An 18,316-nucleotide genomic window follows, 5' to 3' on the forward strand; every position below is an offset into this window, starting at 1 on the left:
TTTTGACGAATAAAAATATAATAAAATATCACTACACAACGTTACCTTCCAATTTCAATTTTTACAGTCACACTGACAGCATCTATACGTAGATAAGTAAAAGGAAACTTGGATTTATTTTTATCAAATGTCTTTTGGAAAGCCTTTAAATAAATTACACTTTGGGATTATTCTCTGGTCCCTCGAACTATATTGTACATACAAATATTTTGTCAAATCTATTCAGGTGTGAACTGTAAGATATTACATGAGCTATCACAATTCCATAGATTTTATCTAACTAAATAAAATATATATTTTAAATATTTCAATGTGATAATCCTTGAAGTAGAAACCGCAATGGTTTCATCGATGACAGACTGTCCCAAATTCAAACCATAAAATTGGCAAATACATATTACCACACGACCACCACGAAACTTTATTATTGGTGCAGTACAATCTCGGTGAAACCGTTTTCTGGCAGTACGACAAGCCCAGATGCTGTATAACGTGACTCATCAATCCATCATGTTCTGCTACTGCTCTAATATTCAACGCTTCCATTCTCTACAAGATGACTAACGGTGCCATGCATTTCTGGAAGGCAGCTTCGGGTTACTAGCAGCTACACGACCATGGTAACTCATTCTAAGACGTGTTTTTTCTGATAATTGTTGGCCCTACACTTACCCCAGATTGTATGAACTCTCTGTGGAATCATTAAAGTTCATTAAAGTATGCCTTTGGGATCTCCTCTTCGTTTCAACCATCGACATGTTCTGAGGGTTATTAATCGTGGTCTACTTTGCTTGGAATGAATGGTCGAGTTTCTTTTTTTAATTGTCATGCCATGTTTCCCCACATTTGATGTGTTTTGGATGTCCCAATCTTCTTGCTATCTGGTGCATGGACAACCTGCTATTGAAGTCATGTAGGCTCTCTTCGCTTCCCATTCAGTTCCATCTATGTGTCATTGGTTTTGTATGCCTCTTATATCCCACTTTCGTGTGACCTCCGTAATTGACCAATATTTCCTTTAGTTGAGGTCTCAATACATGATGCAGAATAGTGTATACACATTATTCATTTACTGAGTTCAATATAAAATGTATTGGGAATTTTTAGCTCTGTTTTATGTTTAATGCGAAAGATAAAAAAACGAATACGAATAATACATGTTGAGTGAAGAACTTAGTGCATTCGTTTGCGTAATGAATTAATTATATGTAAATAATACTAATTAAATAATGTGAATTTTCTTCAATGAAGTGAAATTGTGTAGAAAGTATTTTAGACAATAAAATTTTAAAAACTACATTAAGTAAATTCTGGTTCCATAATGAATCCTGTCATCCATACTCAATACGAAGCCATGTATTGAGTATGAAAAGATTCAAGACATCGACTTTACCAAGGATTACAAAACTACAACCGTGAAGTTCACAAACTCAATTTTACTTCTTTACAGTGAGCTTGAATGCACTGTGTCCATACCTTCGTACAAGGTTGAGCGGTACTTTGAAACAGATCCCCAAAACAGCTCTTCAAAAAACAGATCCCCATAAACAACAGCGATAGACCAACTGTCTCGGAAATGATGCAAAAAAAAAAAAGTCGTTCTAACAATTTTGCGCCATATACGAGGGAATTTGAAATGTCTGATTTTCTGAGTTCGTCAAAGGTGGCAATGATAGTTTTTAATAAATAGGAGTGTTTAGTCTATTTACACAGTAAAGTGCCAAAGAATTCCATTTATCTGAAAAAACTTTTTGCTTTTCTCTAATTTCACTCAAAGGATTGACATATTTAATATTTCACTGTAAGAAACAAAACTAACCGATGAATACAATAAATTCACAATTACACTGATATAAGGCGTTATGAATGAACCAAAAAAGAGTACATTTCACTCGTGTCACTTTGTGTAATACCAACCACACTGATACGATCTATAAAGACTCCACTGAAAAAAAGGCTACAAATTCTCCATTAAATAGTTTACTGCAAATAAAAATATGCGCAGTAAATCCATCCGTAGACGCTTTACTTTTTCGCAAGAGAATTTTTATGATCAGTGTATTTAGTGCTTTTCAGAAGTGATATATATGTTTTATTTGTATAAGACCCTCAATTTAATTTTCCATTATTTGGATATTTCAAGAGGAATGCAAAACAAGACAAAGCATGGTCTGTTTTCGTGATGAAGATGAAATAGTTTCATCACGAAATCAGAAACTGAGAATGAAGAGACGGCATTACGATGAATATTTTTACCAAGGAGACCAAGGGCAGTGCTGTGTTTAGCACCCTTCAGATGGGGCAAATTACGATAAGAATTAAATGGGAATACAGAATCCAGCAGTGGAAAAAATACTGATATCTTTAAAGCAGCAAAACATTAGCAATTATTCTAAAGCTGTGTAAGCATGTATGCATATATAACGTGTGTTGAATGCAAATTATTGTATTTCTCTCCTTATTTTTTTCTGCTTTCCTTCTATACCACAGACAGCGTTTAAAGTCGATTACAAAATTAAAAAAAAAAAACATTACCCGAAATGCACTTGGTCCAAATCGTTTCGGATAATAGGGATTCTAAATATTTACAGTAGCCGAGTGATCAAAAGTGAGTGTAGAGTATTATACGCATCTGAGTTGACAGTGGAGAATTTGTTGTTCAGCATAAAATGTTTCCTGTAAGAAGCATTTTTGTGAAGAAACGGTACCTAACCCCGGTAGGGAAATGTCACAGTCTGCATTGTTTCTTTCTTTCTTATTACAGGACTCTACACACCTTTGTTGACATTCGGAGGAGACCAAAATGACTGCTTGAGCTTACACAAAAATGACCAAGCGAGCGCAGTTATCCGATTCTTACATACCAAACAGATTAAGCCTATATAAATTATGGACTTAATCCAAAACTGAATACGGTAATGTCGAGAGCCTGAAGGAAATGAATGCACATTGGAAATTGGCCTCTATTTATGTGTGTTTCTTTGTTCTGTGATGAAATACCTTTTCACAGAAAACATCTGCCAAATTACTTTCTCCATGGCGGCCTGGGTTTGACTCTCGTCGACGACTCGAGGAATTTCTAAAATCCGCATTCAAGAAAGGGTGTAAGGTTTTCTCCAATAAATTTTCCAGGCCAAGTTTGTCAGTCCGTCCAGCTATGATAACCATGAAGCTATCATAGCTGGACATAGCTATCATAGTCAAGCTATAAAAACTATTCAACTCAGCGACAGCATGAAGTAAGCCAATAAAATTCCTCGCGTCCCGATAAGAAGTATTTCGCAACCGAGGCCAGCGACGAAAATTGAACCTAGGCCTTGTACACTAGATAGTAACGAGAGGCAGTAGCGAGTTTCTCTTCTGGAAACTCGGTTTTGTCATCCAGTACAACCTGAAACCTTTAACAGACGCAATGAGGTAAAGCCTCTGAAAGTTATACAATTTCACACTATGCGATGGAGCAACAGATGGTGCTGCATCGCATCTGGAGTAATTCAGAATTTAGTTTTGAAATGGGTGTTGGATTTAAATACTCAATATATGTGAAGTGGCTGGGATTAAATACCCTATACATTTAAACACCAACCCGTGGTAGTTTTTATATTCTAAAGCGTTTTCCTTTCGATGTCGTCAACGCTCAACTAGCGATATCGCAGAAATGGAGCTTTTCGAAGCACCTTTATTAGATATTTGTCATTTGCCTTTACATGTAGAACATACTGTCTTAATGATGGCACACATTTTTCGACAAGAAACTATGTATTCCAGTTATCTTTATTGTAAATAACATGCAATTCTTTTCATAACGGCAACAACCTTTATTGAAGCCCTCGCATTTCGATAAAAGTAATAACCTTTCTGGAGTGCGGTTGGTATTTATTAGTGCTATCAAAATAAATTACAATTTCAGAAATAATGTATTTTACAAATGGGGAATGCGTAAATTGACAGAAACGAAAGGATATTAAATACTAGCGTACCTTTTTAACCAAATTATTAAACATTCGAATCATAGAGGGTAGAAATGCCATAATATTTCCATGGGTTTAGAATTATAATTAATCTTATTTGCAAAAGAGGACATAATAGATAAAGGTATAGTAATTGAAGGCAACATGCACAGTAATATAAACACAAAATCTTACGCCAATACATAAAAATATGTGCAATATCGCCATGTAAAAACCAGGAATTCATTAATACAACACAGCTTTAATGAGGTAATACAGATGGATTGCGCCCATGAAGATTCGATAACAGGCGTATATTTCTCTTAAGCAGAAGGTACTGTAAAGTTCAATATATTAAATGTACTGTATCCTGTGTAATCCTTGTACTGTCCCACAGTACTATAATATTAGGTGCTTGATCCCCCAAGTCCACTAAAAGATCCTGATCTTGATACTGTACTCTTTTTCAGTGGATAGTGTTCGTGCTGCTTCGGGTGCGGCTGGGATCCCCGGTGTGTCCTATCAAGATCCGGATCAAGATAGTTTTGGTTGGTTATATTTTTTTATTTTGTTGGGTATGTGTAGTTGAGACAAAGCTCACAGTAGCGTTCTTTTATTTTTCCCATATTAACATTTAGCTGATTCCCTCCCCTTCCCCATTTCTTCTAAGGGATCTCTCAGAGTCTTATTAACTCCTTATTTAGCACATACATATCTAATTAACTCTTTATATTCCATACAGAATCTTACAAGAGAATTACAAACAAAAAGTGCATGCAATCCTGAAAAGGTAAAACAAAAGGAACTACTAATCCATGTCAAATAAAATTAAGGTCAGTGTTGAGAAGCATGTATCGCTACCCTCTGATGACATTCGTCTGTGAAGAAATGCCGGTTCAAGTGATTACACAGAATGCAGTAACTTAAATTTTTCTAGAACATGCTGTGATATACTGTAACTGTCGCTGTCCTCTGCAATTTCGGTCTGTGGCAGAATAGAAAAACTATAAATATGGCCTTCAAAGTTTGCGATGATAATTTGGCCATGCATAAAAACATCAGTAAATATAAACGAAACCTGTTAAACCAATCTCTAGCAAAAATATTTTAGAGATTCAGCATCTAATAGGGTAAAAAGTTCCGGTTAAAATTATCGACTGGGACAGCCATTAAACCTTTGAAAAATAATACAAACAACCCTTAAAATATGGATTATCGACTGATTGATATTTTATTAATTTTTTGCAATCTCATTAATAATTAATTTGTTGCTTGATGACTAACATAATAATGGTAAGCAGGACACATTAAAACTTATATAGTCGTAAACCAATTATATGCTATTGAGAGGATGGTGTGGCGTGAAAAACTTATTCATACTAGTAAATTTACATGCAAGGTTGTTGAACGAACAGAAGAGCCAGAGCACTAAATTACAGCATAATATGCACAGTTGTTATTTCGCTTTTAAAAATTGTCAAAATCAGTTATTTAATGCAGAGTATGAGGGTAAAGTCTGATTATAGGGGCTAATCATTAATTACACTGCACATTATATAACACTGTTGTCAATTTAGCATCCCGACAGTTTCTGAAAAGGAGAAATATATTAACAATCACAACTTAAAATCTAGACAAAATTGAAAAGACTTTGAATAAATTGCCAACACTCCTTCGTGGTGTAAATTTTTCAAGCAGAATATCTCTGATATTTTATGAAAACGCTGCGAATGAAACTGCGATAGAAATCAGGCCGAATTTCGTGTTCTAACATGCGTTTGCCTACCCTTGATTTTCAATTTCTTATCCATTTGAATCCCTCCGCATCTACTTCTCATATAACATCTGTCTATAACTATCACTAATGATACTCCTTATTAACAAGTAATCCACATCCATCTTTTGTCTGCAAAGTCATATTTCATATCCGTTCCAGAATACTTCAACGATCAACAGGATATTTATGGAACAGTGATCAGGTAAGCCACTTTCCTTCATAATACGTAATCCTAGAATTAAAGTCGAAGTCATGGTTCAAATAGCGTAGTATTTTCAAAAATACCAGGGTATTCTGCTTTGAAAAATAGCCTAACTGTTTTTTGAAATATATGGATACTTTGAAACACTGATTATTCCGATAATACCATTAAAGTTGTGTTTACCTGCTTACATAAATGAAAGATATTCCCTGCACTTCCTGAAGACAACCCCTCTTCCTTAGGACTTATCATTTGAGTTGACTTTTGACTTGGTTTTACTCCACTCTTGGGCCGATGTCCATCTACATATTAAACATAACGTTATAATAACGAAGAAACATTTTAAAAGGCAATTTTACAAAACATGCAAATGAAACAGGTTATTTCATAAAAATAAAGAAGTAGGTTAATTCAACTTAATTAGTATGAGAGATTGGCAGCTCGTTCTCGCAACAGGAAATTATGATCATGTCATCCAATGCTTTGAGTCACCGTACTTACCACGAGGAAGTATGCTCTCCTACTAAACATGAATTTCACAAAATTATTGACATAACCAAAATCTCTGTGAGAAGACTGAGAGAATCTCCACACAGTGCGAGGTCTCATGAAATACGTCCACAGACTATGTTCCGAAATTTTTTCAGACACTGTCTTAAAAAAATTCCACTGCAATTGAAATATGTAACGAATTAATTGCCAAATGATAGTTCTATTAAAATTTTATTCTCACCTTTCATACGTTTAATATACAGGCAATCATAAGTTAACAAACTTATCAGAGTTTGAATTATACTTGTCAAACGCCTTACCCAGATAAGCGTTCGAGGCAAAATTGCTGCTTCCTGTAAGGCATTACATATGGCTTGTCTGCGATCGACATTTTGGCCTTTATTTCATATCATTTGTTTTGGATAATTCTATCTAAGTAGCTTGCAGAAATCAGTAGATATCTGTAATGACAGGTTCCCAATGTCCTCAATTTATGCGGAGATGGGGGACACCCCTGGTGCCGTTTGACACTAAACACACTCTGTCCTCAATTTATTAAACTTCTAAATAGGAACAAATAGCCAAATCTATTAGAGTAGAACTTTAATTTTGTCAATAAAATATATGAATAACGCCGAAATTTTCATTTTCCAATTTATAAAGCATAAAAAAATGATGACAAGATTGACAATACAATAAGAAAAACAAGAAAAAAGTGATAGAACCACACACACACACATTCACTTTCAGCACTTACTGAAGTTTAGATGACAAAAATGGTAAAATAAATGTAAATTTACATTAATGTGTAATAAACAAGGTAATTTTCAATGCAAGTCCCAAAATAAAGAAAAAAAGTAGAAATACATCCTGAAAAAATGCAAATGTTAGTCAGAAACGAAAATCCACAAAACGGATTTTCGCAAACGCCACGTTCACGAAGCAACCTATATATCTGGTGGCCAATTGGCGGATCGCGAGTGATCTGAATAATTTGCGCATAAGTAATTGTTTTAGTTTTGCTCTTTTGTAAGTTCCCTCAACGTGAAGAAATGGAGCATTTAAAAAGTCAATTATGTTCAATACACCTTTTTTTCGTGTTCTGTAAGAAAAGGAAATAAAATATATTAACACACTATTCACATAACGTTTTAATTTTATACCAAAAAGGGATCTGAACCACAATGAGTTAAATGTGGACAACAATTAGTTATTCACTTTCTAATTAACATATTTTCTAATTTCTACTATTTTAGGAAAATTAATTGGCAACCTTGATGTATGTATCAACGAGGGTAATAATAGACAAATCTGCTCCTTCTGCATAAACAATATTATGCAGTAGTAGAGGCATATGGTACAAGAAAGCAAGCTTATACAGCATTAGCCAAAAAAAAAAAAAAAAAAAAAATTCTTCCCATTTCACCCATCCTTCGCTGCAAAAGTTTACCCAGTTCTTCCTTGAATTTATTTAATCAACTTCATCATCTTCAACAACGACCGGTGGAAGTTTTTTCGGCCAATCAAACACTCGCTGGCTAAAGGCAAACTTCCGCACATTTATACTACAAATGTCTTTCCTCAATTTGAATTCATCAACCCCTTAGGTTTGTAATTTGAGCAAGAGGAAGAATCCCATCAGAATTGAGCCTGCCCAACCCATTCAAGGCCTTATATACCTTAATCAGATCACCTCGCAGGTGCTTAGTCTCCAGACGCTACAAGTTGCAGAACGTAAGCCTCTCTTGGTAAGAGCAACCCTTTGTTCCCCCCTCATCTATCTCGTTGCTCTTCTCTGTACGCGTTCCAGCAGCTCTATATCCTTCCTAAGATGAGGCCTCCAGACCTGTACGCAGTACTGAAGGTATGGCCTGACCATTGCCTTATATAAAAGGGATAATTACCTCTTTATCCCTGCTAGCAAAATTCCTGTATATCGTTGACAAGACCCCATGATCTGCTGCACTTCTCTGAAAACTTCATATATGACTGCACAATTAACCCTAGGTCTTTTTCATTCTCTACCACCCTGAGTGTAGTATCGCACAGTTGGTAGGTTAATCTGGGGTTACTACTACCCATATGCACTACTTTGCATTTGTCCATGTTAAATTTCAGTTGCCACCTCTTAGCCCATCTGCTCAGCTCTTCTAGATCCTGTTGCAGTAGCATACTGTCATTAACAATGCTGCCAACCTTCGTATCATCTGCAAACTTGGACATTAAGCCTGATATACCTTCTTATCTGTCCCTAAAGACGAAACTGAGAATCAGTGATTCGTCAATTTTTCCAGTTGCCACTTATGGATGTGAAGGATGGAATCTGAAAAAAAGTTGACAGGAAGAAAATTGAGGCATTTGAAAACGTGGTATTACAGAAGAATACTGCATATTTCTTACTTGGATCAAAGAACAAATGAGTGGGTATTGAATAAAAATGTCAGGCCTAAAATTCTTATTCTTCATAGCATCAACAAAAGAAAACAAGTTTTTTGGACATTAGTAAAAAGGGAAAACTTTCTGTTGAAAAATATAATGGAAGGACAAATAGAGGGGAAGAGGTGCAGAGGAAGACCTGGTGGAAAGATGGGATCAGTGAACTTCTGAGCACAACACTTTGCGATGCCGCTCATATAGTGCATGATCGATACATTTGGAGGAATTTGTTGATGGCCACAACAGCTCCTCATGGAACCATGTCACTGGAAGAAGACTTTCATATCAGGCTTCATATATACCAGCAAGGCAAATTTACATAGGATGAAGTGGCGGGATTTCTCCTGTCTCCACGATCGAGAATCGGAGAATTAGTGATCTCAGTTTCACGGCCCCAGACGCCCTAACTCCAGCCTTGCCCTCTAGACCTGCCCATGTGACCTAGAGCAGAAGCAATACTTATAATTGAGAAAATAAGCACATGGTTATTTATTTGTACTTTAGCTATTATTATTAAGTGGCTAGATCAATAACATGATCTAGATTATACTTATTTAGTAATGCAAGTCGTTAGTAATGGAATATTCTAATCATATTTTATTATAGAATAAAAAATTGTCCTAATATTTTATTGCTGAAATTACGCAAAATGCCATAACTAATAGGAAAAGGATAGCAGAAAAAGAAAGTATTGTAGGCGTGAAAAAAATGTGAAAATCCTTTTTTGTTATAATGAATTAAGCGAAATTATAAGCCGAATTGAAAAGCCAATTGGAGAGACGGTAACTGTAAAGCAAAAAATGATTAAATTAAAATAGGGAGTGACAGCCAGCATCAGATATGGGTGGGTAATTTTGGTTAAGGTCCAAGAAGGATATTTGCTCTACCAAAATTCAAATCTGATGTTAGCTAAAAGTAAAAATTGATACATGATCAGGTATATCATCAAGGGACTACACCTATGTAGCAAGGACTGCGTTTCTATATTTGTCCATACCGGTGCAGGGTAAGCAAATTTAAGAATAAAACTGAGTGAGGTCTCTCACTCAGTTTTAACTCTCACAAAATATGGACAAGGCAGTCCCAACGCAGTGTATGTTTTATAACAAATGAATTAGATAGTATGAACCAGAGCTGTAATGCTCAATAAGTTCTACGTTGATATCAGCATTTGTAAAATAATAAGAGCGGTTTACCTCAATACAGTATGATACTCTCCAGAAATTAAAACGAAAAACTTACATTAGAGTAACAAATAATTAAAAAATAATTAAAAATCAATTTAACTGAATAAATCTCAATTTAATCCAATAAAACTCAATTTAACGCAATTAAAAATAAAAAAATTAATTAAAAGAATTTTAACGAAAACTCGTTTTGCAATTTTTTCGTTAATTCCTTTAATTAATTTTCTTATTTTTAATTGCTTTTTAATTGTGTTAAATTGAGTTTTTAATCATTTGTTACTCTAATGTAAGTTTTTCGATTTTTCGTTTTAATTTCTGTAGAGTATCATACGGAAGTGTTCTACGTACTATATTGAGGTAAACTCCTCTTATTATTTTACAAAGTTTTATAACAAAATAAATTAAGTATAGTAGTAATAATATTAAAATAGGAAAATAAAAATAAATGTTTATAGTGGAAAGTATATGCAAAAATAAGTAGTTATAAGCGAATGATGCTACTTAGAATAAATTTAATGAGAACATGTATATAATTTAATGAGAATATGTATAGGAAATTTAAGATTTAATGCAAGCAATTGGTATAAAGTAAAGTAAAGCATGAAAATTACTGAACTAGCTGGGATTGTAAAGCCCATCCTTTTAGTAAGGGCCCTGACTGTGCAAGAGTTCGTAGGAAAAAGAGACAAATAGCAAATGCTTGCGTGATAAGAAGCCGAAAAAAATGGAGGGCAGAGAATAAAAAGTGAAAAATAAAAAAGGAGCCGAAAAAAGAAACGGAAAGCATTATAAGAGTTATTAAAATAGAGTATGAAATCGATACCTGGAATTTTCAAGTAGTGCGCAGCAAAAAGTTGAGGCGGGAAATAGTGAGACAACGTCGAGTTAGATTAATAAAAGAAGTTAAGGCAGTAAGTAACACAGAGTTACTGCCTTATAATAATTTATAGCGAGAAAACAGACTTGAAAGAAAGCAGTAAAAAGTTGGTAAAGTTGTGACCTCTGTAGTCGCTTTTTATAAAAAAAAAAAAAGTGCGTAGAAATACGCAACTGAAACGTTGGCCAGGAAAAAGTATATAGAGCAGAAAAAATTTACAGCAGAAATTATATAGTGAAAATAGATGGCTGAAAAATATATTTGTAATAATTAAATTCTCTAGTCAGATAGGTTGAAAGTATTTTGAAAATAAAATGAAAATACATATTTCATATAATTGATTGTCTAGTCCAATAGATTAAGTAATAAAATAGCTGTCAAGGGTTCCAGCTTTAAAAATAAGAGCAAATAGAATGAATTGAGGTCATAATTGATAAAAGAGCAAGTGACAGGGTTGTTATGTATCACAAACTATGTAGATTGTAAAGTAAAGCCTTAAAAGTACACAAAAATATTATAAAATCCAAGTTAGAAATGTTCACATATATCAAACTGAGCAGTTTATATACACAATGGTGACACCAATTTTTTTGTTTTAGATTATAAAAAATAATGAGATTCTTAGATGTAAAGGTAATAAATGACCTAAGGGATAAACTTAGGGCAAGAATAAAATGTTTGTAGTCCAAATGGTAGAATCATAATGGAAAAAATGTTATAAAGACTGTATAAGGGAAGCCTTACTACAGTATGTAAATTATATTGAAGATGGAACTATTAACCTAATTGGAAGTGAACAGGTACAGAAGATAATTCTAGCAGTAATAAATAGCGTCCAAAGTGAACTCCAGTATAAATATTGGGCAATAACATGTCATAAACAAGTAGCAATAAATAAATCGAATGGTGACAGATTGGTGGCAATGGTGAATAAATCCAAAGGTGGTCCAAACGTGAAATATTGGGTGATAACCAGTCATAAGCATTCCATTGGAAATCATGAAGTTATTACTCTCCAAGTAGTGGAAATACCACCGTATAATATTACATCTGTACAAATACTCATTAGAACTGATCTGATTAAAGTAAAATATAACCAAATTTTTTGTTTGATAAAATGAGCAACAATATTGAAACTGTAGTTGATAAAATAGATAGGGATACTGTTTTTAATTAATTTATTGTAAAGTTTTTGTAGGGCATTGGTGAACAATAAATGACTACAGCATATATTAGCAAGTCTGATAATTTGAGTACATATATTTTTCTGCACTTTGCTAGAAATATTGAAATTCCAGTTGGTAAAGTAAATGATATTAAAGTTAAATTTATTTATTTCATCAAACAAGTTTATACTATGTGGAAGAGAAGTATTGCTGTGGATAATATTAAGGTCAAGGAAATTGGCAGCATGATTAACTGTGTTCTCTTTATCCAATGCAAGTTCACTGGGGTAAATTGTTTTAGCTATGGATTCAAAGTTTGTGTTTAAAACAATGATGTCATCTACATATCGAAATGCCAAAAAGTCATGATTACCGTTACCTGTGGTATATACAAGGGTAATCATGACTAAAAATACACGGCATAACTTCAGGAATGAGTTCCTCATATGTAGACAATAAAATATTTTATATCAACATAGTTCCGCAAATGCTTAGTTCCCGAGTTATTAACCGGAATGTCTTATCGCCCGCAGGTGATCATCACAAGGTACTGACAGAATCTGGTGGTTTTCCATTCCGACCATGTACTCAAATCATGAGCAAGCGGATAGGCACTTTATGTACGGTTTGGCGGACGGCAATGCTCTGGAGACTCGTCGTTTGTACCACGAAAGGTTCCCAGAACGAAGATGTTCAGACAGGAAAACGTTTGAAGGTATCCATCGCCACCTTTATGAACATGGGACCTTTACACCTCGTGCTGCCGACGGAGGACGACCAAGATCTACGACTCCTAAAGTAGAGGAGATTTTGGATGTTGTGCATGCCACTCCTGGAATCAGCACACGCAGAATAGCAATGCAACTGGCTGTTCAAAATTTGACTATTTTGAGAGTGTTGCGAGACCAACTGTATATTTACCATCTTCAACGTGTACGGGCCTTGTCACCAGCAGATTACCATGCGCGAGTAATGTTCTGCCAATGGTATTCAAGCCTGTATTCAGGGAGAAGGTGGACATTTTGAACAATTACTATAAGGTGATGTGAACAGTTAAGTGTCATAGACAGACCTTCAAAGCTCGGAAACCAAGCATTTCCGGAACTATGTTGATATAAAATATTTTTATTGTCTACATATGAGGAACTCATTTCTGAAGTTAGGCCGTGTATTTTTGAGACACCCTGTATATCTTCATAGTAGCGTAAGAATAAATTAGAAACAAACTGGAATTTTGAGAACCCATAGGTACTCCAATGATCTACTTGTATGTTTGCCATCGAAAATACAATTAGTAAGTAAACAGAGATTGAAATAATTGTTCCATATATTTTCGCCATTTAATATTTGTAAAATAATAAGAGAAGTTTACCTCAATATAATACGTAAAACACTTCCTTCTACGTACTATATTGAGGTAAACTTCTCTTATTCTTTTACAAATATTGATATCAACGTAGAACGTATTGAGCATTACGGCTCTGATTCATAATAGTTGATATTTAATTTATCTTTGTAATTGTAATTAGCATTAGTAAAGGTACATGATGCAAGAAAGCAAGCTTATACAACAGCAGCTTAAAACAAAAAGAAATCTTTCCATTTCATCCATCCGTTCGCTCCAAATGGTTAGCTAGTTCTGCTTTAAAATTTATTTACTCTGTAAACTTCTACAACGACAGAGCAAGATTATTCCAGAAATCAACCACCCGCTGGCTAAAGGCAAATTTGAGCACATCTATTCTACAACTGTCTCCCTCAATCTGAATTTATGTCCTCTCAGGAGATTAATCTGGGCAAGAGGAAGAATCCCACGAGCATTGAGCTTGCTCAAACCATTCAAAGCCTTATACTTTTTTTGTTAGTTGTAGGCGCATCGGCTTCGGTGGTCACATTGCACCTCCCAAGGTTTTTGCATTTTCTACTCTGATCCAAGCCCAAGGCGGGATTAGAACCCGCGACCTTTGGGTTCGGTGGCACTTTACTCACCCGGCTAGCCCGGTCGGCCTTATATTCCTCAATCAGATCACCAAGCGGGTGACTAGTCTTCAGACACTGTAATTTGCAAAACAAGCCTTTCTTCGTAAAAAAAAAAAAAAAAACCTTTGTTCTCCCTCACTAATCTCGTTGCTTTCTTTGTTTCCCCTCACCAATTTCGTTGCTGTTCTCTGTAGTCGTTCCAGCAGCTCTACATCCTTCCTAAAATGAGGCCCCCAGACCTGTACGCAGTACTCAAGGTGTAGCCTGACCATTGCCTTATACAAAGGGATAATCACTTCCTTATCCCTGCTAGAAAAATTCCTGTATATCATTGACAATCCCCATGATCTGCTCTGGCAGCCTGTCTGCATTGCTCAGAAACCTTCATATCTGACTGCACAATTACCTCCATGCCCTTTTCATTCTCTACCATAATGAGTGTAGTATTGCACAGTTGCCAGGTTACTACTACCCATATGCAATACTTTGCATTTGTCAATGTAAAACTTTAGTTTCCGCCTCTCAGCCCATCTGCTCCGCTCGCCTAGATCCCGTTGCAGTAGCGTAATGTCATTAACAACCCTACCAACCTTCGTGTCGCCTGCAAACTTAGACATTAAGCCCGACATACCTTCATCAATATCATTAATAAATACAGAAAACAATGGTCCCAACACTGAACTCTAGGGAACTCCACTAATAACATTAGTCCACGAAGGGCAGTATCCATTGATTACTACTCTGTCTTCTCCCACTCAACCATCCCTTTATCCATAGCAGCAATTTGCTCTTAACGCCAAACTGCTCCAATTTGTACAGTAGTCTTCCATGTGCAACAGTATCAAAAGCTTTCCTAAGATCCAGGTATACGATATCAAAATTATTTTTTGCACGCAGTTACTTTGTGACCACAACATAGTATCCAATCAAATTGGTCAGACAAGACTTCCTCTTAACAAAACCATGCTTTGCCCGAACTATAACTGAAGTCATGTCTAGATGATCCTGCAATGCTTCTTTAACCATGCCTCCTTTAATTTACCCGGAACAGAAGGATTCACATTTGTACATCTCCAGTTCATGGGGATCTCTCCTGAGTTCAAGGAAGCTCCCATAATTATGGCTAAGGGTTTGTTTACTTCCTTTGCTGCCTCTAATATAACTGGATAGATCCCATCCACCCCAGGTGCCTTTCTTATGTTGAACTTCAACAATTTCTCCTTCACTTTTCTCTCAGTTATTACAAAATCATAAGCACCCTGTTACAATTTGATAAACTTCTGGCATTTTCCTTCCTTAATAACTCCTCATGTGTTAATGAAGATACAAAATACTCACAGTTTTTTAGCTACCTGAGCAGGATCATCAACAGTAGAACCATCGATATCAAGTGGGCCAATCTGATTCATCCCTTTCCTTCTAGAGTTTACATAAATAAAGAACTCTTTGCTGTCTTTCTTTGCATCCTTTGCCTGCCTAACCTTTGCGACTTGATTACAGACCAGCTTATAACTACCATAGGCTTCTGTGTCACCTGTTAATTTATATGCATCCCATGCATTTTTCTTCTCTGCCACATGTCTCATTAGTTCATTTGACATCCATTTAGGATTAAACCTTGAACAATATTTTTTAGTTGGTATAAATAAAGCTGTTAAGCACAAGTTATGAGGTATTGAAGTAAAAAGATTTATGAAATCATAAGTTTCTGTGCTGGATATGGTGATATTAGATCTGAAGGCGTTAATGACAGCTTGGTTTTTGTTTACAATCCATGTAAATGAAAGATTATTGAAAATAGTATTGAGTAATTTGAAGAACACACGGTTCTAATGCGTTCCACAGATTGATAGAGAAAGTTTGGATAGTCGCATTATCTTGAAAATCGTCAATTTCATTAGTTCCATCGTCTGTGCGGTTGCCTTCACACTTGACCTTGTTGTCTGTAAAAAAAAAAAAAAGACTGTAAATCGGTATTCAAGAGTACCATACTCGTTTCTGATTCTCGGCAATCGAATGGCATTATTCATCCTACTTCGAATCTGTTTTCGATATCATATTGAAATGATTTGTTTATGGATAGGATGACGTTGCTCAATCACAATTTCCTATTTCAGCCTGCATCAAATCAAGCAGATGTGGGTTTATCTCGCCCTAAGTTTGAAAGTATTTTGAAATGCTCGAGAATAGTGGAGGATTTCAACTCCCAAATCCTACTTACAATCCTTTGTTCTTGTCACACAGTATTCCCTTTCTGTTACTCGTTACGGATACCCAGCATTCTAAATTCGGGAGAAGCCTTGACAGTGCTATTAGTTCCGCATTTCTCGAGGTTTTACCCCACACCCTCCCCAAATTTAGGTACATTAACAATAACTTCTTTTGGAAAGTCCGATTATACGTTCTGCCTATCTCCATGCAGAGTTTAGTTGGCGGTATTTAAGGTATTAAGGTTTACACATGGCCATATATCATGATATGGTTGTTTACATGGACTCCCTCAGAGGCTGGGCCATGTGCTGCCCTCTGATTTTAATATACTTGGTTAGCCAGTGCTTCCAATAAAATGGAATAATCTTTATTATCATTTTTGTGTGTGTGTGTGTGTGTGCGCGTGTGTTCGCGCGCGCGCAGAACGTTCTATGAAACGAGAACAAAACTTCAGGGCGTTGTTAATTAGGCAATTTTCATTCAAAAAAAGTTGTATGAACGTGTATGCCATTCTAGAGTGATGCAAAGGCATTAACATTTCAAGTCACACGGTTATAGAAGCTCGTACAGTTGTTACGAGCTGAAACAAAAACGAAATCACGGTTGCTCAAACATTTCTGATTTTGTTTAACAGTTTATAACAGATAATAAGAATAGGTGTCAGCAATTTTATTAAATGGGGCAATTTTTGTATAACTAACGTGTAACATCTTGGTAATATTCGTCTAAAATTTAACCCGGTTGCGTATCATCCTAGGGTGAAGGTGGAGTAGCTGCACCAGGGCCCTGTGCCGAGGGAGCCCAAAAGCAAGAGATAAATGACCTTGAGGATCAATGAAGAAAGGTTACACTAGGGCCAAGCGCGTGACGATAGGCCACTGCTATGGACTACTATTATTATTTCTATGAACTGTAAACAACCAAATTCCTTACGAATTCCTTTTCACTTATCCACTTTTTAGCAATAACCATATGCAATTTTAAATGCTCCATCCTCAGAAGTTTGTTTTTTGTGGAACACTGTGTGGTAAGGGCGTTTCGAAACGATGTGTGAAAATTCTGAGATACATTCAAGGATCCAAAAAAAATAAATAAATAAATAATAATAAATAATAATAAAAAGTATTCATAAGAAGCATGTGTCTTCTGAACTGTTTGAGTATTGAAGGAAAACTGTTTATTATTATCTATTTTTTAATTAAGTTGTTCTGTTCAAAACTCTATAAATTTTTTTTTTAAATTCAAAAAGTCATAGCTAGCTCCATAACCATCCAGATATCAGAAACACATTCCTTCGTGCATTCTGTTTGTTCAAAACTCTATAATAATCCGAAAAAAAAAACCGAGTTTCTGGGAGAAGAAACCATACTAACTCGCCTGAGACCGACTAACTTGGCCACATTGTGAAAAAGACCCATAAAAATTCCTCCCGTTACCAATGGGGCTCGAATTCAGGTCTATTCCACCCGGTATGGGGAAGACTGTGATTCTACAAACTGTGCTACAGAGAAGTCAGAGAAGATGGTCATGGTTGCACTCACGACAGCTATTCATTGAAATATGATTCTCCATAACTACTGAGTACATCCCTCTAAAATCGGGAAAATTTTAAAATTTGCCACTTTTAAATCGCTGAGGGTAGCAGATTTTAAAAGTTTACTGTGTAATAACATTAATATTAGAAAAAAACATATGGCAAAAAATTAACTTCAAGAATTAAGTACACAAATTATTTTCCGGCAGAATAACACTTGTCTAACCTGATCGAGTATATGTAGGTCGGTATGTATGTAACCAGTACTATGTATTACTACAGTAATATTCATTTTGAATGATTAATTGTGAACTCCTCTCACCTAGTGGTTGTGCCGGAGTATAATATATTGTACAAACGAAGGTAGAACATTTAAGAAATTAAGATAAGACAAATAAAATTATTTATTTACTCTTACCGAATTAAGTGGGGGGGGGGGGGATCAATCGCAAAATTATCCTTTTGTCAGTGAAGAACGAAGTTTATTCATGCTATTCATATGGG

General features: G+C 35.4%; 1 protein-coding gene across 4 annotated transcripts in view; it reads left to right on the plus strand.

Annotated features, from left to right (window-relative positions):
* fne (ELAV like RNA binding protein found in neurons) overlaps window positions 1-18,316 on the plus strand; it is a 256,370-nt gene that overhangs the window by 140,611 nt on the left and 97,443 nt on the right. For 2 of the 4 annotated variants that reach the window (XM_090372838.1, XM_090372839.1), the window contains exon 3: window positions 4,421-4,498. The exons of the other annotated variants lie outside the window; for them this stretch is intronic. In XM_090372838.1, the coding sequence (XP_090228964.1) occupies window positions 4,421-4,498 (78 nt within the window). The remainder of the gene's footprint in view (window positions 1-4,420; window positions 4,499-18,316) is intronic. 4 annotated transcript variants of the gene reach the window in all.

The sequence above is a fragment of the Mastigoproctus giganteus genome, chromosome 4 (genome assembly GCF_048544385.1).
Source record: "Mastigoproctus giganteus isolate SK-2022 chromosome 4, ASM4854438v1, whole genome shotgun sequence".
Classification (NCBI taxonomy): domain Eukaryota; kingdom Metazoa; phylum Arthropoda; class Arachnida; order Uropygi; family Thelyphonidae; genus Mastigoproctus; species Mastigoproctus giganteus.